This window comes from Theropithecus gelada, chromosome 4 (genome assembly GCF_003255815.1).
Source record: "Theropithecus gelada isolate Dixy chromosome 4, Tgel_1.0, whole genome shotgun sequence".
NCBI lineage: Eukaryota > Metazoa > Chordata > Mammalia > Primates > Cercopithecidae > Theropithecus > Theropithecus gelada.
The window spans coordinates 34,177,392-34,198,367 of NC_037671.1; the positions used below are offsets into that span (position 1 = coordinate 34,177,392).

Consider the following 20,976-nt stretch of genomic DNA (forward strand, 5'->3'; position numbering starts at 1 on the left):
TGCCTTAGGAGTTTTTGCCATTCAGAAGGATGAATCAGCCCGTTATCCTTCTCCTTGAGTAATAACTTAATACACTCATCAGGGGTTCAGGAGAGGTCTGGGGTATGCCAGACAGCCACAGGGAAAGTCATTCCCAATCATTTACGGGACACTGACTGGATACACAGTCTTGTGCTGGGTTCTGTGGAGGACCAATGTGAAAACTCAGTTTCTTCAGTCATAGCTGACATTTCTTTTTTTCTTCTTTTTCTTTCTTTGTTTTTTTTGAGATGAAGTCTCGCTGTCTCGCTCTGTCTCCCAGGCTGGAGTGCAGTAGCACGATCTCGGCTCACTGCAACCTCTGCCTCCTGGGTTCAAGCGATTCTAGTGCCTCTCAGCCTCCTGAGTAGCTGGAATTACAGGCATATGTCACCACGCCCGGCTAATTTTTGTATTTTTTGTAGAGACAGGGTTTCACCATGTTGGCCAGGCTGGTCTTGAACTCTTGACCTCAAGTGATCCACCCAACTCATGGCTGACATTTCTTAGGAGTGAAAGAGACCTCAGAATGTACTTCCAGACTGACAGGAGCTAGACAGGCAGGACCACTTCCCTGCATGGTTTTTTGCATGGAAAGTCTTTACTTGAGTCCCTTAGCTGATGTGGAATCAGAAGAGCAAAAAGGTCACCTTCAGAGTGGCCTGGGCTGGGTCCTTTTCTCTCCAGGACAGAAAAGTGGTGGTCACTTTTTCCCTAGTAGACATGCTGCTGGACTTTATCGCCCCAGCATTCCCATCCCCTCCAGAGGCCCTTGTCACCCCAGACCAGTGAGTGTGGGCCTTTATCTGGACTCTGCTTCCTCCTTGGGAACACCAGGTCTTGGAGCAAGAGAACTTGGCAGGCTTTCCCCATGGCAGTCTTATTCCTCCTCCTGTTCCTATGTGGAACTCCCCAGGCTGCAGGTAAGGGGCAAGAGGTAGGTGATTCCTTAGCTGTTTCCAAGGTTGCGGAGGGACTGCTGCTCTTTCTCCTAGGAGCCTGGCAAAGGCATCTGACTCAAGAAGATAGAATTACCCCAACTGACCTCCTCCTGCCTCTGACCCTAGGGAAGACCCAGGGGCAACGAAGATCCAGGTTATGCAGTTTCCTTTATAAAATAAGAAGAATGAGTAAATGCTTTCAGAAAAGTTGAAATGAGTAGAAGAGATGTGGGCATTTGCCAACTCTTTCAGCCCTTTCCCTCTTGCCCTCAGACCCCCTCACTGTCTGGGGGAGAGACAAGGAAAGCCCTTACCCTATCTTTCCACCTGTCTTATTTTTGTAGCTGTCACTTGAGAAAGGTGGTCACCAGCCAGGCCCGTGCTGGGGGACCCCAGAAGGGGAGGAAGTCAGGGTTGAAGATCAAATGGGGGATTGTTGATCTGATAGAGGTCTCTGGCCTCATACAACCTTCTTCCCACAGACAACATCCAGGCCATCTATGTGGCCTTGGGGGAGGCAATGGAACTGCCATGTCCCTCACCACCCACTCTACATGGGGACGAACACCTGTCATGGTTCCGCAGCCCTGCAGCAGGCTCCTTCACCACCCTGGTAGCCCAAGTCCGAGTGGGCAGGCCAGCCCCAGACCCTGGAAAACCAGGAAGGGAATCCAGGCTCCGACTGCTGGGGAATTATTCTTTGTGGCTGGAGGGATCCAAGGAGGAAGATGCCGGGCGGTACTGGTGCGCTGTGCTAGGTCAGCACCACAACTACCAGAACTGGAGGGTATACGACGTCTTGGTGCTCAAAGGTGAGTGGGGGCATGCAGACCAGGGGCTACTGTGGGCCAGGAAGTCTAGGTGAAGAACTGAGGGGTCCCTCTCTCCCCCACAGGATCCCAGTTATCTGCAAGGGCTGCAGATGGATCCCCCTGCAATGTCCTCCTGTGCTCTGTGGTCCCCAGCAGACGCATGGACTCTGTGACCTGGCAGGAAGGGAAGGGTCCCGTGAAGGGCCGTGTTCAGTCCTTCTGGGGCAGTGAGGCTGCCCTGCTCTTGGTGTGTCCTGGGGAGGGGCTTTCTGAGCCCAGGAGCCGAAGACCAAGAATCATCCGCTGCCTCATGACTCACAACAAAGGGGTCAGCTTTAGCCTGGCAGGTAAACCGAGGGAGGAGACGGAAAGGGATGTTCTTTCACCTCAGCCTCCCAAGTAGCTGGAATTACAGGCGCCCGCCACCATGCGCGGATAATTGTTTGGACTTTGTAGAGACGAGATTTCACCATTTTGGCCAGGCTGGTCTCAACCTCCTGACCTCTAGTGATCTGCCCACCTCGGTCTCCCAAAGTACTGAGATTATAGGTATGAGCCACCGTGCCTCCCCTAATTTTTAAACTTTTTTGTAGAGACAGGGTCTCACTATGTTGCCCAGTCTGGTCTCAAACTACTAGCCTCAAATGATCTTCCTATCTTGGTCTCCCAAAGTGCTGGGGTTACAGGCATGAACCGCCGCACCTGGCTATTTTTTCTTGAAAGGGTGAATTACTATAAAGGGTGTGAGGGGAAAGTGTGGTTATGGCTGGTGGTCTGCTCTGTAGTTGGCTGTCCATGTGTGAGCAGGGGGCATTGCCATTCTCTATTATTTTATTTTGTTTTGTTTATTATTATTATTATTAGGCCAGGCGTGGTGGCTCAAGCCTGTAATCCCAACACTTTGGGAGGCTGAAGCAGGCGGATCACTTGAGGTCGGGAGTTCGAGACCAGCCTGACCAAAATGGAGAAACTCTGTCTCTACTAAGAATACAAAATTAGCCGGGTATGGTGGCACATGCCTGTAAACCCAGCTACTCGGGAGGCTGAGGCAGGAGAATCACTTGAACCTGGGAGGTGGAGGGTGCAGTGAGCCAAGATCACGCCATTGCACTCCAGCCTGGGCAACAAGAGCAAAACTCTATCTTAAAAAAAAAAATAATTGTATTTTTAGTAGAGACGGGGTTTCACCATGTTGGCCAGGATGGTCTTGATCTCTTGACCTCATGATCTGCCCACCTTGGTCTCCCAAAGTATTAGGATTACAGGTGTGAGCCACCATGCCTGGCCTTTTTTTTTTTTTTTTTTTTTTTTTTGAGATGGAGTCTTGTTCTGTTGCCCAGGCTGGAATGCAGTGGCGTGATCTTGGCTCACTGCAACCTCTGCCTGCTGAGTTCAAGCTGTTCTCCCATCTCAGCCTCCTGAGTAGCTGGGACTACAGGTGCCTGCCACCATGCCCAGCTAACTTGTGTGTGTGTGTGTGTGTGCGTGTGTGTGTGTATTTTGAGACTGAGTCTCTCTCTGTCGCCAGGCTGGAGTGGAATGGCACAATTCCAGCTCACTGCAACCTCTGACTCCCTGGTTCAAGTGATTCTCCTGCCTCAGCCTCCCAAGTAGCTAAGATTACAGGCATACGCCACCATGTCCAGCTAATTTTTGTATTCTTAGTAGAGCCAGGGTTTCACCATGCTGGCCAGGATGGTCTTGATCTGACATGTGATCCGCCCGCCTCGGCCTCCCAAAGTGCTGGGATTACAGGCATGAGCCACAGCGCCTGGTCTCTTTTTTGTGTTTTTAGTAGAGATGGAGTTTCACCATGTTGGTCAGGCTAGTCTCGACCTCCTGACCTCAGGTGATCCACCCATCTCGGCCTCCCAAAGTGCTGGGATTACAGGTGTGAGCCACTGTGCGTGGCCCCAATTTTTATATTTTTAGTAGAGATGGGGTTTCATCATGTTGACCAGGCTGGTCTTGAACTCCTGACCTCAAGTGGTCTGCTTGCCTTGGCCTCCTAAAGTGCTGGGATTACAGGTGTGAGCCACTGTGACTGGCCGCCATTCTCTATTTATGGGTCAGGGTGAGAGGCCTGGAAAGGGGCAGAGTAGGGTGGAGGATATTGAGGGCAGGGAAACTTACAAAGTCTTCTGTTGGAAGAGCCCACCAGACTGTGGAGGGGAGGACTCTCTTTGGGGCAGAGGGACAGGCCCCCTCACTGCCTCCTTCCCATCCCTCTGGTCTGGCTCTTACTACAGCCTCCATGGATGCTTCTCCTGCCTTCTGTGCCCCTTCCGTGGGCTGGGACATGTCTTGGATTCTGATGCTGCTGCTCACAATGGGCCAGGGAGTCATCATCCTGGCCCTCAGCATTGTGCTCTGGAGGCAGAGGGTCCGTGGGGCTCCAGTCAGAGGTGAGTCCCTCCCTCCCGGGGGGAAGAAGAGGGCATGTGGGTGGGAGGCAAAGGGCTAGGCTCGCACCCTGCCTCTGTACCCCACCTCCTCTAGGGGAGGGGGCAAGGAACACAGCTCTAAGTTGTCTGCTGACTTCTCTTCTGTATCCCTAATGGCTCCTTCTCCCCAGCTGCCTCGATTCCTCAGTTCAAACCCGAAATCCAGGTCTATGAGAACATCCATTTGGCCCGTCTCGGGTGAGGAACAGCTAGGGAACAGAGGCTTAAATCCCGGAGGGGACTGGGGATGGGAGAGGAAACACGGGTTGGGTTGGGGAGGAGCCCTTGTTCCTGAGGACGTGAAAAGTAGAGGTATCCTTAATCCGTCTCTCTGGAAAACCCCACAGCCCACCTGCCCACAAGACCAGGTGATTTTGGTGACATCTGCTGGGAAGTGTGACCTGCTGTTTCGCTGGCCATCTAGCACCTGGAGTATTCCTCGACAACCTTGGCAAGGGGGGCGGGACTGCGAGTTCGACTTCACCGTCCAGCTGGCGTCCAGCAGCCACCAAGCTGTGTATGGGGAGGGTGGGGGACTGAAGGAAAGGAGGAGCATTATTTTGTGATGTCACCTACAAAAAGGTTTGGTCTCCTGTCTTGTAGCAGCCAGTGGAGGGATGGCCCTGAGCCCATAGTACTGTGGGGTTGAGGGGAGCCTGAGGTTGCTGGTGGGGGCAAGGAGGATGGGTGTGAGCAGGGAGGAGACAGGAATCTGGAGACTTGAGCAATGGTGGGGAATCCATTGCAGCAGAGCTGAAGGACAAATGGGGAAAACTGGGGAGAGAGAAGGGAAGAAACTCAAGTCAGAGAAAGTGGAAAGAGATAGAGAAAGAAAAAAATAGAAGCACCAAGTGGGAGGACGGAGTGACAGAGAAAATGGAAAGACTCAACCCATCTCTAAATTAAGCCAGACCCCCACTACCCAGTGTGTCATCCTCACAAAGAGGAGAGGGAACAAGCACCTTTAATCAACCCCAGACTTCCTCACATGCAAGGGGAGGGAACTGAGTAGGATAGAGATGCCTGTGCTCAGCTCCCACCCGGGGCCCCTCTTTATCCTTCCTTATCCTAGGCACACACTCTTCCCTGTGGTGCTCTACCGGGTCATTCAGAGCATGTGAGCAGCTATCGCCACTCTGGCACTTCCTCCCTGCTGCCCTGGGGTCGCACCCTATATTCCGGGGGCAGAGGGAGTGTCTACTCCGGCTGGCAGGCCCAGTGGGGGTGTATTATTTATTGGGCCGGGGCCATGCTGGGATGTTTGTGAGTCTGGGCTGGTGAAGTGACGGAGGGTATTGATGCTCCCAACTTGGCCATTCCTCAGTCTCAGGCAGAAATGAGCTGAGCTCCAGCCACACCCTCACAAGCAGCTCCACTGGGTGCCCTTTGTGTCTCTGCTCAAGCTTGGGCCTTACTGGAGAAAAGCTTTCTCAGGAGTCTCACCTAACGCCTTCAGGCTGCAGGGGCTTAAACTAAGCCATTGGCAGGATAAAGGAAGCACATGACACAGATGGAGAATGAGGGGAGTGCTGTGGTCCAGGTTCCAGCTCCAGCCCAACCCACCAAGCAGCTATAGTTCGCTCTTAGAGCTCACAGACACACACAGCAGTATCTGCAGTATTCCTGTACTCCTAGATAGACCTTTTATTAAAGCTACTCTTCATAGTCCCCCAAGCCCTCCATCCTGAGCTCCCGACCTACCACATTAGTCTTTCCTAGCAAGACTCTCCTCCTTACCATACCTGATGCCGCTTTGATCCCTTTGCCTGAGATCCACAGTGTCATCAAAATGCCTGCCTTGCCAGTGACCGGGGCTGACAGGGGGCATCAGCAATGGGCATCTAGAAAAGACAAAAGACACAAAATAGGTGTTCTTTATGAGGCTGGACTCTGGGCAGGTGCCTCCCCAGGCCTTGTGAGGGGTCTGTGAGGGGGTCTCCTGAGAGATCTGGGGTCTCTGTACAAAATTAGGTTGTCGGGCATGTCTCAAAGTGTCTGTGCAGGTGTTTCCAGGGCCGTGGTGATGGTGGCGGAATCCTGGGTTGGGGGCTGCAGATCCCGGCAAAGCTGGCCACAAGGAGGGGCAGGGAGGCAAGGAGGCTGGTGAGCTGCCGTGGGGAAGCGGCCATGTTGCACAGGTCCTGCTAGCAGCAGTAGTGCCTCAGAATGTAGGAGCGCAGCCAGTAGGTGGCATGGCTCGGCAGAGGGCACTGGGCCCTTGGGAGGCAGGCTTTTCGCTCGATGATCTCACTCTGATCTGTGGGGTGAAGGAGGCATGCTGAGGCGGGGGCCACAGGAAAGGCGGGATGGATGGAGGTAGGGAGCCGCCTGGAGAAGGGCCATTGGACCAGAGCCCTACCTGAGGTGCCAATACTGATGCTGCAAGCTTCATCGTCCTGACACTTGGTGGGAACAGGGTAGCAGGGTTTGGCCAAGCTGCAGGTGTAACAGCGGAGCCTTCCCCGGGCAGGGGACATGGTGAGACCTGTTGAGGCACAGAGATTAGGAGAGCAGGAGAGCCAAACCCTCCCTGTGGGGCAGGCAGAGGCTAGATCCGGAGAGGGATCTCAGAGAGAGGTGACACACGAAGCAGAGAGAGGAAAGCTGTGGAACAAGGGAGAAAAGCAGACAGAAGTAGAAAAAGTGACCGGGCGCGGTGGCTCACGCCAGTAATCCCGTGGGAGGCCGACGCGGGCAGATCATGAGGTCAGAAGATCAAGACCATCCTGGCTAACATGGTGAAACCCCGTCTCTACTTAAAATACAAAAAATTAACCAGGCATGGTGGCACGTGCCTCTAGTCCCAGCTACTCGGTAGGCTGAGGCAGGATAATCTCTTGAACCCGGGTAGCTGAGGTTGCAGTGAGCCGAGATCATGCCACTGCACTCCAGCCTGGGTGACAGAACAAGACTCCGTCTCAAAAAAAAAAAAGAGACACAGAGAAGGGAGGGGAGACGATGCAGGAAAAGAAAGAGAGATGGAGGTAAGAGTGGTACAGGGATTGAGAAATGAGCAGACATGAACAGAAGCCATGAGAATCAGTGACCAACATAAGAAGAGTGAGACAAAAAGCCAGACCCAGCAGCAGGGAAGTAGAGGCGGTCAGTGAAAAAGTTAAGTAAATGGCAGCAGAGACAGATAGGAAAATAGAAATTGACATTGACCAAAGGGCCCAGCACAGAAGCAAGAGGTGAAATAAGGGATAGGGGAGACAGGGGTGGGTCAAAGATGCAGCAAGGAGGAGACAGTTATTCTCAAATGCTTTTGAAAGGAAACTCTTCCTTTCCCACCTCATCAGGCTGGCCTTCCCAGTGGCTGGTCTCCCTGAAGTCCCCCACTCCCCCAGCTCTCTTCTTGGCCTCTTCCAGCGCTCCCACCCCTCTCCTCCCCAGCCCTCAGGTTCCTCCACATGCCCTTGTCCCCGCTCCCAGCCCCCTGACCGCTGAAAGTTCCCCAGTCCACCCTTACCCAGTGCACCACAGAGGAACAGGACACAGAGGAAGATGTTGGAGGTGCTCATGGCCAAACGCAGGGTCAGGAATTGGGGAGAGGTGATCTGCATCCTGAGATCCCGGGATTTGTAAAGTTGGAACATTTGAGCAAGACAGGGAGGAACCAGGAAACAAACACACCTAGGGAGTGAATCTGGGGGGCGGAACCGTGACCAGATTCATCAGCCTGACCCGCAGGCAGTGGGGGCCCCCAGCCTGCCCCTGCTAGGAGTCTGCCCTTGCCTGGAGGGTCTCCTCTGCTCTCTCAGCATGTTGTCTCTGTAACTTAGCTTCCTCTCCTGCTCCTGAGTTGTGTCTGTCGCCTTCCCTCCTACTCCTCTCCCTCCCTCCCCATGTCTCAAGCTGCTCCCTGGCTCTCTTAGCTTCTCTCTGTCTTTGTTTTCTCTGTCTTTCCCCCTCAGTGCTTTCATGTCCTTCAAGGTCACCCTCCTAAACAACCCTGGCGTGGATCTGTTTGAGTGTAGAATCAACAATACCCCCCCACACCCACCCACCCACACGCACACACAAAGCCCAGCTGTATAAGGGCGGACCCCACCCAGCTTCAGATCCCTTTGATCCCCCCAAGCTTCAACATTCCTACCCCATAATTATCCCTGACAGCTTTACTACCTTGGAGGAAAGAAATAATCATGGGTGGGGCTGGAGGGCCAGCCGGGTGTACTTGCACTGGGGAGAAATCACTAGAAAGGAAGGCATGGATAGAATTTGGGGTAGGGGGGTGGTGATAGAACCTGGAAGACTGGGGTTGAAGAAATTGGGAAGGAGGAAGGCCCATCTGGGGAATCAGAGCCAGCATGTACCAGGAGGAGTAAGACTAGGAACAGGGAGTGAATATAGGGGAGACACAGGTGCCCAGGAGAGCAGCTCTTTTAAAAAACATTGATCTCAGGACCTCTTTACACTTTTCAAAGTTACTTAAGACTCTGAAGAGCTTTTCTTTATGAGGTTATATCAATATTTACTATATTAAAAATTAAAACAGATCATTTAAAGTAGGTATTGATTTATTTAAACAATAAAAATAATAAATTATTGCATGCTAGCAAAATATGGTTTTGTGAAAAATAACTATTATTTCCCCACAGCACAGTGAGAAGCTGAGCATTGCTTTACATTTTTGTGAATCTAATGTCAGGCTTCGTGGGAGATGCCTGGGTTTTCCTATCTGCTTCTGCATTCAGTCTGTTGGGATATGTTGTTTTCATTGAAGTCCAGTATATGAAGAAAATCTGATCTTACACAGATAGTTGCAAAAGGAAGACCCTCAAGGACCCTGTGAAAGGGTATCGGGGATCCCCAGGGGTTCTTCTTGGTCCACAGTTTCAGGACTGCTGCTGGAGATAAAGGAGTTTGAGGACTCCAGAGGATGCTGAGGGCATGCCGTGGGGCCCCTCCCTGTCCCCACTGGGGCCCCTGGTGCCTGCTAGGGGAGACTCTTTCCTCCTTTTTTTACAGCCCTATAAAGCTCAAGGCAAGGGGGTTATAAGGCAGGTAGAGTCGGGCTAGGGGAGGGGGGTGGGCGGGAGGTAGAGGCGGTCCTGACACGGGCAGACTGCGATGAAACCCCAGTTTGTTGGGATCTTGCTCAGCTCCCTGCTAGGGGCTGCCTTGGGTAAGGAGGCAGCCGGCTAGCCTCTTACACAGGCCTTCTGCCAGCCAGCTCCACTGAGGGCCCAGGTCCAGCGCCTCTTTTCTCCTGCCAGGAAACCGAATGCGGTGCTACAACTGTGGTGGAAGCCCCAGCAGTTCTTGCAAAGAAGCCGTGACCACCTGTGGCGAGGGCAGACCCCAGCCAGGCCTGGAACAGATCAAGCTACCTGGAAACCGTATGTCCTCCATTTCTCTCTCTTCCCACAGCCTTTCCCTGCTCCAGCCCCACATCAATCCTTCTGGCTTCCAGAACCCTCCAGGCTCAGTCTGGCTCTGGGCAGATGGTGCGGCTGTCAGAGGAGAGCAGTCTGTACCCCTTCTGGCTCCTGGCACAGAGCCCCTGAGAGGCCTACAGTCCTTGTGCCCCCACCTCTCCACCTCCTTACTCTCCCAAAAGAGTCTCATAGGCCCATTAGCTCACAGGTGAAGAGCTCTGGCCCTGAAAGGCCAAAGTTAAAACCAAACTTCAAAATTCCGGCATTAGTCAAGGACCAGGGAGGGGTGTGTGTGTGTGTGTGTGTCTGTCTGTGTGTGTGTGTACATATTCTTAATATTTTATTTTAACATAATTTTGGATTGACAGAAAAGTTGCAGAAATACTCAACTTTTCCTAATGCTGACATCTTACACAACCATGGTACAATGATCAAAATCACAAAATAACATTGATACAATACTACTAACTAATCTACAGACTTTATTTGATTTACCAGGATCCTACATTGCATTTAGCTCTCGTGTCTTCTTTGTCTCCTCTGATCTGTGCCAGCTCTGTTTTTGTCTTTCATGACCCTGACATATTTGAAGAGCCCTGATAAATTATTTTATACCTAGAGTTTAAAAAAATCACTTTTAGGGCCGGTGCAGTGACTCACACCTGTAATTCCAGCACTTCAGGAGGCCGAGATGGGAGGATCACTTGAGCCCAGGAGTTGAGACCAGTCTGGGCAACATAGGGAGACCCTGTCTCTACAAAAAAAAAAGATTAAAAAATTAGCTGGGCATGGTGGCACATGTTTGTAATCCTAGATACTCAGGGGGCTGAAGAGGGAAGATTGCTTGAGCCTGGGAGGTTGAAGCTACAGTGAGCCATGATCATGCCACTATACTCCAGCCTGGGGAACAAAATGAGACCCTGTCTCAAAAAAAAAAAAAAAAAAAATCATTTTTAGGCTGGGCTCAGTGGCTCACACTTGTAATCCCAGCACTTTGGGAGGCCAAGGCAGAAGAGTCACCTGAGGTCCGGAGTTTTCGGTAGAGATTGGGTTTCACTGTGTTAGCCAGGATGGTCTCGATCTCCTGACCTCGTGATCCACCCGCCTCGGCCTCCCAAAGTGCTGGGATTACAGATGTGAGCCACCACGCCTGGCCAAAAAATGTTTTTAAAAAATTAGCCAGGCATGGTGGCACACACCTGTAATCTCAGCTTCCTGGGAGGCTGAGGTAGGAGGATTACTTGAACCCAGGAGTTCGAGACTATAGTGAGCTATGATTGCACCACCACACTCCAGCCTGAGTGACAGAGCAAGACCTTTTCTCTAAAAATAAATAAAATCATTTTTAGATTTTTTTTAAAAATTTACGTGCCGGATGCAGTGGCTCACACCTGTAGTCCCAGCACTTTGGGAGGCCAAGGCAGGTGGATAACCTGAGGTCCGGAGTTTGAGACTAGCCTGACCAACATGGAGAAACCCTGTCTCTACTAAAAATACAAAATTAGCCAGGTGTGGTGGTGCATGCCTGTAATCCCAGCTACTCGGGAACCTGAGGCAGGATAATTGCTTGAACCCAAGAGGTGGAGGTTGCGGTGAGCTGAGATTGCACCATTGCACTCCAACTGGGCAACAAGAGTGAAACTCCATCTCAAAAAAAAAAAAAAAAATTTACGTATACTTGATATACTAAAAATTATTTTATAGAATGTCCCTCAGGCCGGGCACAGTGGCTCAAGCCTGTAATCCCAGCACTTTGGGAGGCTGAGACGGGCGGATCACGAGGTCAGGAGATCGAGACCATCCTGGCCTACACGGTGAAACCCCGTCTCTACTAAAAAATACAAAAAACTAGCCGGGCGAGGTGGCGGGCGCCTGTAGTCCCAGCTACTCAGGAGGCTGAGGCAGGAGAATGGCGTAAACCCGGGAGATGGAGCTTGCAGTGAGCTGAGATCCTGTCACTGCACTCCAACCTGGGCGACAGAGCGAGACTCTGTCTCAAAAAAAAAAAAAAAAAGAATGTCCCTCAATTTATATTTATCTGATATTTGCCATGATGAGATTGAGGTTATGCATTTTAAGCAAGAATACTGCAGAAGTGACGTTGCGTCCTTCTCACTGCATCACATCAGGAGTTTACAATGTCAATGCATTAACTTTGATCACTTGGTTTCAGGGAGGTGTTTTTTGAGGGGGCTGAAAATCCCTTTGGGCTCCTTGAAATCACATCTGCTCTGCCCCAGAAGGCAAGTCCTGAAGCCAGGAGTCCAACACCCCAGTTTCATTCTCTCTCTCAGCCCCAGTGACCTTGATTCACCAACATCCAGCCTGCGTCGCAGCCCGTCATTGCAATCAAGTGGAGACAGAGTCGGTGGGAGACGTGACTTATCCAGCCCACAGGGACTGCTACCTGGGAGACCTGTGCAACAGCGCCGTGGCAAGCCACGTGGCCCCTGCATGCATTTTGGCTGCAGCAGCTACCACCCTGACCTGTCTCTTACCAGGACTGTGGAGCGGGTAGTGGGAGTAGGAGTAGAGAAAGGAGCAAGGGAGCAAGGGAACAAGGGACATCCGAACATTTAATGTGAGAAGACAGGCATCCTTCTGTGAGTCATTAAAATCTATGCACCACTCTACAGCTGACTGGAAAACTGCATCTATCTTTGGTTGATGGGAGGACTTAAAGGGTAATATGGGGCATCCAGGTTCTAGTTTTGGGGTTACCAAGCAACAGCGGGCTTAATTACAGTGGTGCACTCCTTAACCAACTAAACCCCAAAGGACGATGGCTTCTCTGCCTTCTGTGGCTCCTGGATCCTGTTGCTAGGTTGAATCTTCCTTAGCAATGAGATTCACTGAGTGGGGTTGCCAGGGTTTTGCGAGCCTGAGTCTGGGTTTGCTCCCCTTTCTCCCATTTGCAACTTGGCTCCCAATAGGACTATTTTGAATTGAGAAAAGAAATGTAAAAAGTGTGATAGGTAAAAACTGCTTGGTGCCCTACTTACTAACCAGGCCAGGTGAGGCCTCTGACTCTAACCTGAGAGAAACTGAAGAAACAGGGTCTCGGGCCCCATTCCCATGTGCCTCTCCTATCCTTTCTGGAGAGCCCTCAAGCCAGGCTGCACCTTCTTCTTGGCAATACATCAGAGGTGTGGCCTAAATTTGGGATATGAGTTGTTGTGTGCCACCTGGAGACACTGGAAGGGAGGATGAAGACCTGAAAAACCTGTTTCTCCATTTGCCCCAGCCCAGCCTCCCAGGGAACCTCCCTGAAGGATTCCTGTGTAAGGGTGGGAGATTGAGAGTATTATTTCCTGGGAGGTGACCTGACCCTTAGGTCTTCTGATAATAAATGTGCATTTTATCAGACTCAGACATTTATTACTCAAAACGGAAAGAGGTCAGTATGGGGGATGGGGTACGTATGGGAGCCTGTACAGTGAGGTCATCAGGTCCTTGTGGGAGCCTTCACTGAGGACAAGACAGAAGCCCCATTTCAGGCCCAGATCCCAATCCCTTCTCAAGAAGGGGACAGTAGAGTGTAGGAAGCAAAGTGGGGAGCCCTTCTAGGAGCCAATGGAGGCCCTGGAAGGAAGTGGGAAGGGACCTGGAAAAAGCAGTGAAGGGTGTGAGGTGGGAAGGATAGATGAGGAGACCTCTCGGAACAGTGTTTAATTAAAGAAAAGGGAGCTAGGGAGAGACTATTCTGTAAAACCAGGGGATACGGAGACACAGGGAGAGAGGCTCAGGCCAAGGCAGGTGGGAGGAGGGGCAGCCAATGGAATGAGTCTCAGTGCAGCAGCCAGAGGCCAAGGCCAGCCAAGGAGGTAAGGAAGACAAGGCCCAGGGCTGGAGTGGGCCGGGGGCCTGCACTGTTGCAGTTGTCCTTGTTGCAGCAGGTGGTGTTATATGTCAGGCCCAGCTTGTGGTTGGTTTGGTTGAAGGCCTCCTGACAGGGCTCTTCTGGTGTGCCACAGCGCAGATTGGAGAAAACCCACATCTTACCTAGGGGTGGGAATGGGCAGGGAATCAGCTAGGGTGGGCATCTGGCATGCCTGTGTCCACCTCCCCACCCCATCCACCCACCTAGGCTTCCTTCCCTCCCAATTCTGTCCCTGGCCCTCCCCTTCTCTTTTCTCAGTCTGATCTTCCTCCTGCACGTCCTTACCCACCACTCCCCCAGTCCTGGTTCTATCACTTGCTGGCCATAAGGCCCTGGACCTGTTACTCTCTCTCTCTCTCTCTTTTTTTTTTTCCTTCAAGACAGAGTCTTATTCTCACCCAGGCTGGAGTGCAGTGGTGCCATCTCAGCTCACTGCAACCTCTGCCTCCCGGGTTCAAGCAATTCTCCTGCCTCAGCCTCCCGAGTAGCTGGGATTACAAGCACCCACCACCAGGTCTGGCTAATTTTTGTATTTTTATAGAAATGGGGTTTCACCATGTTGGCCAGGCTGGTCTTGAACTCCTGACCTCAAGTGATCCACCTGCTTTGGCCTCCTAAAGTGCTGGGATTACAGGCATGAGCCACCATGCCCGGTTGTGTTACTGTCTCTTTTTGAGGCCATTTTCTCAATATAATAATAGCAACCATATCACAGGGTTGTCACGAACACTAATTGAAAAAAAGACATGCAAAGACATAGAATGTTGCACACAATCATCTTTGGCCAGATATTATCATTGCTATAATCCTCTGCTTCTCTGTCTCAGTCTTAGCCCCATTTGGGCCTCAATCCTGGCCATAGAGTCTCCCACCTTCCTGCTCTCCCCACTAAGGAAGGGGATGTTACCAAGGTACGCATGTGTTGTCAGGCATTGTTGTCCTGGCTCCAGGCGGCAGGACTGCCGGTCCACACAGCCCAGCACAGGGACCTTGTAGCAGGAGTGACAGCGAATGTCAGCTGGGAAGACACAAGTCAGGCTGAGGTGGTCTCTGACTTACCTGGGGATAAGCTGAGCTGGGGGCGGGGGTGGAGGGTGGAGCCCATCACGTAGGTGCTCCAACCTGTTTGGCTGTTTGGTCTAGTAAGCACAGAGCAGGTGAGTGATGCAGGGAAAATGGAAAGTAGGCGGCAGGTAAGGGTAGAGTTGTTGCTTTGTGAAAGACCCACGCCCTACGTATCTTCCTTCACTCCACCCCGTTTGGAGATGAGTCAAGAGGGACAGAGCTATGAACAAAAACATGGGGCTGGAGATAGATGGAATGTGAGGAAGATACCATGGGGAAAGAATGTGGGTGGTGAAGGAGGAGATGGAAACTTAAAAGAAGAAGAAATAATAAAAATGAAAATCATGACTGTTACAACACTGTCAGAAATGTCTTGGAACTTGAGGTTGGGGGGAAAGCCATTTGTGGCCAGCTTTAGCAATTTACAATTTACTCTTCACCTCCTGGAGCTGGCAAGAGCGTGGGAAGAGGAACCAGACCTGAATAGAATCCTCTCACCCCAGTAGCTCTTCAGCAGAAAGGAATGATACCTGAGAGACAGATCACCAGATTCCATCTTAGCACCTTATCAAAATGGAGAGGGTGGACACAGAAGGCGGTACCCCAAAGTTCCTGCTTCAGTTAATTCAAGGTTTGGGCAGGCAAGTTTGGTGACGCAGGGTCCAAGGGTGGAGGAGCCTGGTAAATGCACCTCAGTGAAATCCACCTCACCCTGGAGGTGAGTGGCCCAGGTGTCCCCTCTTCAGAAGGTTCACGAAAATGCTCTATCTCCATGGAGGCTCTTAGATGTCACTGCAACCATCTAGAAAGCTTGTATCCCTGGTAGGGGAGTGGGTATGCAACCCAGGAGGGGAGTAGAGGGTATCTAGGAAAGGCCATGGCTGAGGGACTGAACATCTGAGTCCCTGATGGAGTAGATGGGGAGGGTGGGCTACAAAAGGAGCCTGGGACTGGATGCCTAGGTCTTTGAGAGGACAACTTACTGAGCACAGCAGATAGAGGAGAAGGCAGGTAAGCTAGATTCTGGAGAGCTGCATATTGAAGTGGGGCTGGTTGGGGAACTGGATACCAGAGTTTCCAAAGAGGGGACACCTTGGAGTGGGGAACAGGGGACCCAGAGCCCTGGCAGGTGAGAGAAATGGGTCTGTCTTGGAGGTGGGGAGGATGGATAGAGACCTGGCATTTTGAGAAACAGAGCAAGGAGGCTGTCATAGGGAAGCCTGGTCTTGGTGGCATAGGAGAGCTGAGCCAGTTGGGGCTGGGGGTGCTGGGATCCCGAGTGGTGGGTAGGGCAGGGAAGTGGGTAAAGCAGGGTGTAAAGGTCCTGACCAGGCAAACCAGGTCCTTGGGGCCCCCAGGTGCTCACCTGAGACCCAGCAGAGCAGAGCAGACAGGGTGAGCAGCAAAAGGGCTTTCATGGCGAGGGTCCTGAGAATGGTGGCAACCACAGCAGCTGCTAAAGTAGAATCCAGCTCTGGGAGTTGAGTGGCCTTTTTGGAACTTATAAACCTAAAGGCTCCTCCCTTCACTGCCTCTGATAGCCCCTCCCTTCCCACTTACTACACAGCTGACCAGAGAAAAGACAAGGGGTGGGGAGGCACTGAGCAGGACAGAGTGGGAAGTAGGGATGGGAGAGAGGGATGGGGGAGGGCAGGTGCCACTAGTGGCCAATGCCATTGTGGTTCTTGGTTTCAGGCCAAGATGCCCTTCCTGGCCCCCTGCTAACAGTCCTGCTGCTGAGTCCTCTGAAGGAGCATCATCAAAGGCCTCTGTGATTTACAGTGTCCATGGTGGTAGCTTCTGCTGGTTCCTGGGAAATGGACAAAAGGATGAGGCCCAAATTAATTGCTGAATTTGGGTCCCTGGGTCCCTGCTGGACATTGATAGGGACATGCTGGTGGAAATTGGGGATGGAATGGGTCAAATTAATCTCCATTCAGGCCCCACTCGGTCTTTCCAATGCCTGCTCAGCCATCAGTGACTCACTGATGGCTTCTGTGATGCCATAGCAGCAGAGGCAGGGGCTGGGGCTACTCATCTAGGGGAGCCACCACAGGTCTGCTAAGTAGGGGCTGCCTCAGGCTCCCATGAAGCTTCTCAGGACGTCACCTCGGCTCCACTTGCACTTGGTGTGACCTTGTTGCTCCAGTCCAGCAGCAGCAATTGTCCTAGGTGTGGCTGTGTGCACCTGCTCCAAAGCACCTCCCCAATCAAAACCTGCCAACTTGGGCAGGGCACCAAGGCAGGAGGAACAGCATGGGCACAGAGAGGTGAGGTAGAAGCTAAAATAAGAATAGAAATAGTAGGCTGGGGGTGGTGGCTCATGCCAGCAGTCTCAGCACTTTGGGAGGCCGAGGTGGGTGGATCACAAGGTCAAGAGATCAAGACCATCCTGGCCAATATGGTGAAACCCCGTCTCTACTAAAAATACAAAAATTAGTTGGGTGTGGTGGTGTGTGCCTGTAGTCCCAGCTACTCGGGAGGCTGAGGCAGGAGAATCACTTGAATCCAGGAGGCAGAGGTTGCAGTGAGTCGAGATTGCACTCCAGCCTGGCAACAGAGCAAGACTCTGTCTCAAATAATAATAATAATAATAATAATAATAATAATAATAATAATAGAAATAGTAATAATAATGGCAAGTACTTACATAGTGATCCTATGTATTCTAAGCAGTTTACATGCATTACTTTATTTCGTTATCACAATACCCTACAAAATAGGGATTTTTGTTGTTGTTGTTGTTGTTTTTGAGACAGGGTCTGGCTGGCTCTGTCGTCCAGGCTGGAGTGCAATGGCCTGATCACAGTTCACTGCAACCTGGACCTCCTGAGCTCAAGCGATCCTCCCTCCTCAGCCTCAAGTAAGTAGCTGGGATTACAGGCGCGCCTGAAAAGTTAAGCAGGCAAAAGCGTTTGTGTAAATGGCCCCAGCACACATTTTAAGTGAGCACCATCTGAGGACTCTGAGTTTGCCTGCGAGGATTCCCAAAGGGATCTGGGTAGTTGGTGGCCCCGCCCCCTCTCTTATCGGAGCCCTCCAGCCCCTCCGTTCTCCTCACCCCCAACTTCCCTCCGGTCCCCCCCTAACCCGCCCCACGCCGCTGATTCGCTCGCAGCTTCTCCTCACCACATCCCAACCATGGCTGTGTTTCTGCAGCTGCTACCGCTGCTGCTCTTGAGGGCCCAAGGGAACCAAGGGGGTAAGAGATCCCTGGGAGAGTTGTGATAGATGCAGAGGGGCTAAAGCAAGAAAGGGGCCGCCTAGTAGGGTGGGTTGTGTGTGGGAAGATCCAGGATGGCTGGAGTGCAGAAGAGAGAAGAGAAAGAGGAGACGGGATGGGGGGTCGTCTTGCCCTATGGACCGGCCCTAACCACAGCCTCCGGCCTCTCCTAGCTTCTCTGGACGGCCGCCCTGGGGACCGGGTGAATCTCTCTTGCGTAGGAGTCTCTCACCCCATCCGCTGGGTCTGGGCGCCCAGCTTTCCGGCCTGCAAGGGCCTCTCCAAAGGACGCCGACCGATCCTGTGGGCCTCTTCGAGCGGGACCCCTACCGTGCCTCCCCTCCAGCCTTTTGTAGGCCGCCTTCGCTCCCTGGACTCTGGTATCCGGCGGCTGGAGCTCCTCTTGAGCGCGGGGGACTCGGGCACCTTTTTCTGCAAGGGCCGCCACGAGGACGAGAGCCGTACAGTGCTTCACGTGCTGGGGGACAGGACCTATTGCAAGACTCCCGGGCCTACCCATGGTAGGTCCAGGCCTGTGCGCACAAGGGAACTTAACTCCGACACATACCCGGAGGAGGGAAGAGGATGGAAGAGGGCCTTGGCTGGGGGTTCTTGAGCGGGAGAGCTGGCTCTCTCTCGTCAAACCCCTGACCTCAGCATCCCTCCCTGCCATGCCTTTCCCCCAGGGTCCCTGTATCCCCAGCTCCTGATCCCGCTGCTGGGCGCTGGGCTGGTGCTGGGACTGGGAGCTTTGGGCCTGGTCTGGTGGCTGCACAGGTGAGCAGGAGGGACCTGGCCTGGTTAAATGGGAGTGACCAGAGGTGGAAAGAGCAGGACCAGAACCTTCGCAAAAGAAAGAGCTAGACCTAGAGCTCTGGTCCTGTCTTGGCAAAGAATGGGAGAGGTCAAAGGTGGGAGCGAGGCTGCTGGCTGGTGAGTAGAGCCCAGCCAGAGGAGATGAGCTGGAAGTGCAGCAGAGTCAGAGCCTGGGCTGGACTGTCGGTGGGGGTAGAGTCTAAGTTGTTTCTGGTCTGAGCCTTCAAGTTGCTGGACTGTCCTTGGCGCGGCCTGAGTCCCAGGAGAACCAGTGAGACAAGACTGGTGGCTCTCAAAGACTCATATGTCCCTTACAGGCGCCTGCCCCCGCAACCGATTCGACCACTCCCTAGATTTGGTGAGACTAACTCCACCCCGTTTTCTTTCTCCTACACACCCACTCCCCACCCCTCAATTCCTATGTCTGAGCCCTTGCTGGGAACAGACATGTTGGTCACCTTCTCTCCATCCTTCAGCTCTGTCCCCCTCACATAGCTCCACTTGTGAAAACCGAGCCCCAGAGGCCAGTAAAGGAGGAAGAGCCCAAGATTCCAGGGGTCCTGGACCAGGAACCGGTAAGGGCATGGGGATGGGAAGGGGATGGCCAGAATCTCTGAGGAATATGGACCAAAAAAAAAAAAAGGCCTGAACCCTAAGGGAGACTGTGGAGACCATCTTATCTTCCTGCCCTTCCTCCTCCAGAGCCTGCTCTATGCGGATCTGGACCATCTAGCCCTCAGCAGGCCCCGCCGGCTGTCCACAGTGGACCCTGCTGATGCCTCCACCATCTATGCGGTTGTAGTTTGAAGGGAAGCCCTTACTCCAAACCTCCCAAGCTAGGGGATCCCAGCTACCCATAATCCCTCTCCCCTCCTTGGTCCCTCACCTGGAAGAGGAAGGCACCATGGTATAGAAATAACTGGGAGTCGGGAGACCTGGGCTCTAGGCTGTCTCTGCCACTGATCTTACTCCTAAACTTACTCACATTTCTCCTATAACCTCCATGTCTCCCTCACCACCGGTGTCGTCTGTATATCCAATCAAGCCCTAGCTCCTATCTCACGACATCAGAAGTCCCAGACAGTTGCCTTATCTCTTCCCTTCCCTTCACAGTCAAGCTTTGGAACCAGGGGCATACACCTGCCTCTTCCATTTTCTTCTCCTTCACTTTATCTCTACTGCTCATCTGTTGAAATTGCTTATCTGCTCTCCATAAGATTGCCAGTAATGTCCTAATAGCCACACCCAGTAGACATTTTTAGCATTCATCTGGTTTGGTCTCCGATTACTCCATTCCTTTTTTTTTTTTTTTTTTTTTTTTTTTGAGATAGAGTCTCGCTCTGTCGCCCAGGCTGGAGTGCAGAGGCATAATCTCAGCTCACTGCAAGCTCCGCTTCCCGGGTTCACGCCATTCTCCTTCCTCCGCCTCCTGAGTAGCTGGGACTACAGGCGGCTGCCAAGACGCCCAGCTAATTTTTTGTATTTTTGGTAAAGATGGGGTTTCACTGTGTTAGCCAGGATGGTCTTGATCTCCTGATCTCGTGATCCACCCGCCTCGACCTCCCAAAGTGCTGGGATTATAGGTGTGAGCCACAGCGCCTGGCCTGATTACTCCATTCTTTAAACTCTATTTTACTTTGTTGCTGGTGTTTTCTTTTTGGACTCCTCTTCCTTGCTCCATATCCCTACAGTATTCCCCATCATTCTAGGTTTGTCCCTTTCTGTTCTTCTGGGACACTCTCATCCACAGTCAGTCCTCAACCCCCACCTCTGCAAATGACACCGAGAACTCTGGCTCAGATCTCAGATTTGGGATTAACAAACTTCCCCTTAGACATTCTGCCTGACTGACCTCAGGCATTTTGCACTCCGAATGTCAAACCCAACTCATTGTCATCTCTGAAGCTGCTCACTTAATTCTCCTCTGCATTCTCTTTAACAACCCAGTTGCCCAACCTAGAAACTGGGAGTCACGCAGACCTCCTTCCTCTCTTACTCCCACACAGTGAGCCATAAAGTCCAGTCTTTCTATCTTAACATCACTGTCAAACCCACACTCTATTCCATGACCAGTGCTGCCAAGTGAATGTACTCTCCTCACTTCCTTCCTGGATTACCCATAGCCCCACCTCATCCTCCTACCCTTGCTTTCCTCCCTGAAGTCAGCGAGATGCTACTCAAGAGATAACTGCTTCTGACAGCCCTTATTACAGAACTGAAGTACTCTCCTTAGCTTCAGCTCTGTGCCCACATGCCTTGGCTTTGGATACAACATACTACAGTACTTTGTCCACTCTCCAGGCTTATCTCTGTCACTCCACATGCACATCTTAGAAAATGCCAGCCTTAAGAGAATTCTCCCTAGCCCCAAAATGTCTTTGCCCAGTGCAATTCCT

General features: G+C 52.1%; 4 protein-coding genes across 10 annotated transcripts; 2 read left to right on the plus strand and 2 right to left on the minus strand.

Moving 5' to 3' along the window:
- The first annotated feature begins 851 nt into the window (after positions 1 to 851).
- Positions 852 to 12,223, plus strand: LOC112622695 (lymphocyte antigen 6 complex locus protein G6d). 3 transcript variants are annotated; one of them, XM_025382399.1, is made up of 6 exons: positions 852 to 941; positions 1,442 to 1,771; positions 1,855 to 2,118; positions 4,021 to 4,176; positions 4,347 to 4,413; positions 4,563 to 4,675. In XM_025382399.1, exons 1-6 carry the CDS (start codon positions 890 to 892, stop codon positions 4,585 to 4,587), a joined length of 894 nt encoding a protein of 297 aa, XP_025238184.1. In that variant the 5' UTR covers positions 852 to 889; the 3' UTR covers positions 4,588 to 4,675. The 3 variants fall into 3 exon arrangements, with proteins under 3 accessions (XP_025238184.1, XP_025238183.1, XP_025238185.1); XM_025382398.1 differs by lacking the exons at positions 4,347 to 4,413; positions 4,563 to 4,675 and adding exons at positions 9,435 to 9,557; positions 11,891 to 12,223 and having other exon boundaries at positions 858 to 941; XM_025382400.1 differs by lacking the exons at positions 852 to 941; positions 1,442 to 1,771; positions 1,855 to 2,118; ... (1 more) ...; positions 4,347 to 4,413; positions 4,563 to 4,675 and adding exons at positions 9,287 to 9,343; positions 9,435 to 9,557; positions 11,891 to 12,223.
- Positions 6,272 to 7,988, minus strand: LOC112622696 (lymphocyte antigen 6G6e-like). The gene is made up of 3 exons (XM_025382401.1): positions 7,685 to 7,988; positions 6,575 to 6,700; positions 6,272 to 6,472 (listed from the first exon to the last, which is right to left on the minus strand). Exons 1-3 carry the CDS (start codon positions 7,809 to 7,811, stop codon positions 6,360 to 6,362), a joined length of 366 nt encoding a protein of 121 aa, XP_025238186.1. The 5' UTR covers positions 7,812 to 7,988; the 3' UTR covers positions 6,272 to 6,359.
- Positions 12,224 to 12,957: 734 nt separating the features above from the next.
- Positions 12,958 to 16,116, minus strand: LY6G6C (lymphocyte antigen 6 family member G6C). The gene is made up of 3 exons (XM_025383586.1): positions 15,908 to 16,116; positions 14,384 to 14,494; positions 12,958 to 13,598 (listed from the first exon to the last, which is right to left on the minus strand). Exons 1-3 carry the CDS (start codon positions 15,957 to 15,959, stop codon positions 13,384 to 13,386), a joined length of 378 nt encoding a protein of 125 aa, XP_025239371.1. The 5' UTR covers positions 15,960 to 16,116; the 3' UTR covers positions 12,958 to 13,383.
- Positions 16,117 to 17,674: 1,558 nt separating this feature from the next.
- Positions 17,675 to 19,494, plus strand: MPIG6B (megakaryocyte and platelet inhibitory receptor G6b). Of its 5 annotated transcripts, none has more exons than XM_025383664.1 (6): positions 17,678 to 17,743; positions 17,938 to 18,285; positions 18,451 to 18,541; positions 18,898 to 18,938; positions 19,076 to 19,155; positions 19,283 to 19,494. In XM_025383664.1, the coding sequence occupies exons 1-6, from the start codon at positions 17,683 to 17,685 to the stop codon at positions 19,385 to 19,387; spliced, it is 726 nt and encodes a 241-aa protein (XP_025239449.1). In that variant the 5' UTR covers positions 17,678 to 17,682; the 3' UTR covers positions 19,388 to 19,494. The 5 variants fall into 5 exon arrangements, with proteins under 5 accessions (XP_025239451.1, XP_025239449.1, XP_025239450.1 ...); XM_025383665.1 differs by having other exon boundaries at positions 19,057 to 19,155; positions 19,283 to 19,387; XM_025383666.1 differs by lacking the exon at positions 18,451 to 18,541 and having other exon boundaries at positions 17,675 to 17,743; positions 19,057 to 19,155; positions 19,283 to 19,387.
- Positions 19,495 to 20,976: the final 1,482 nt, after the last annotated feature.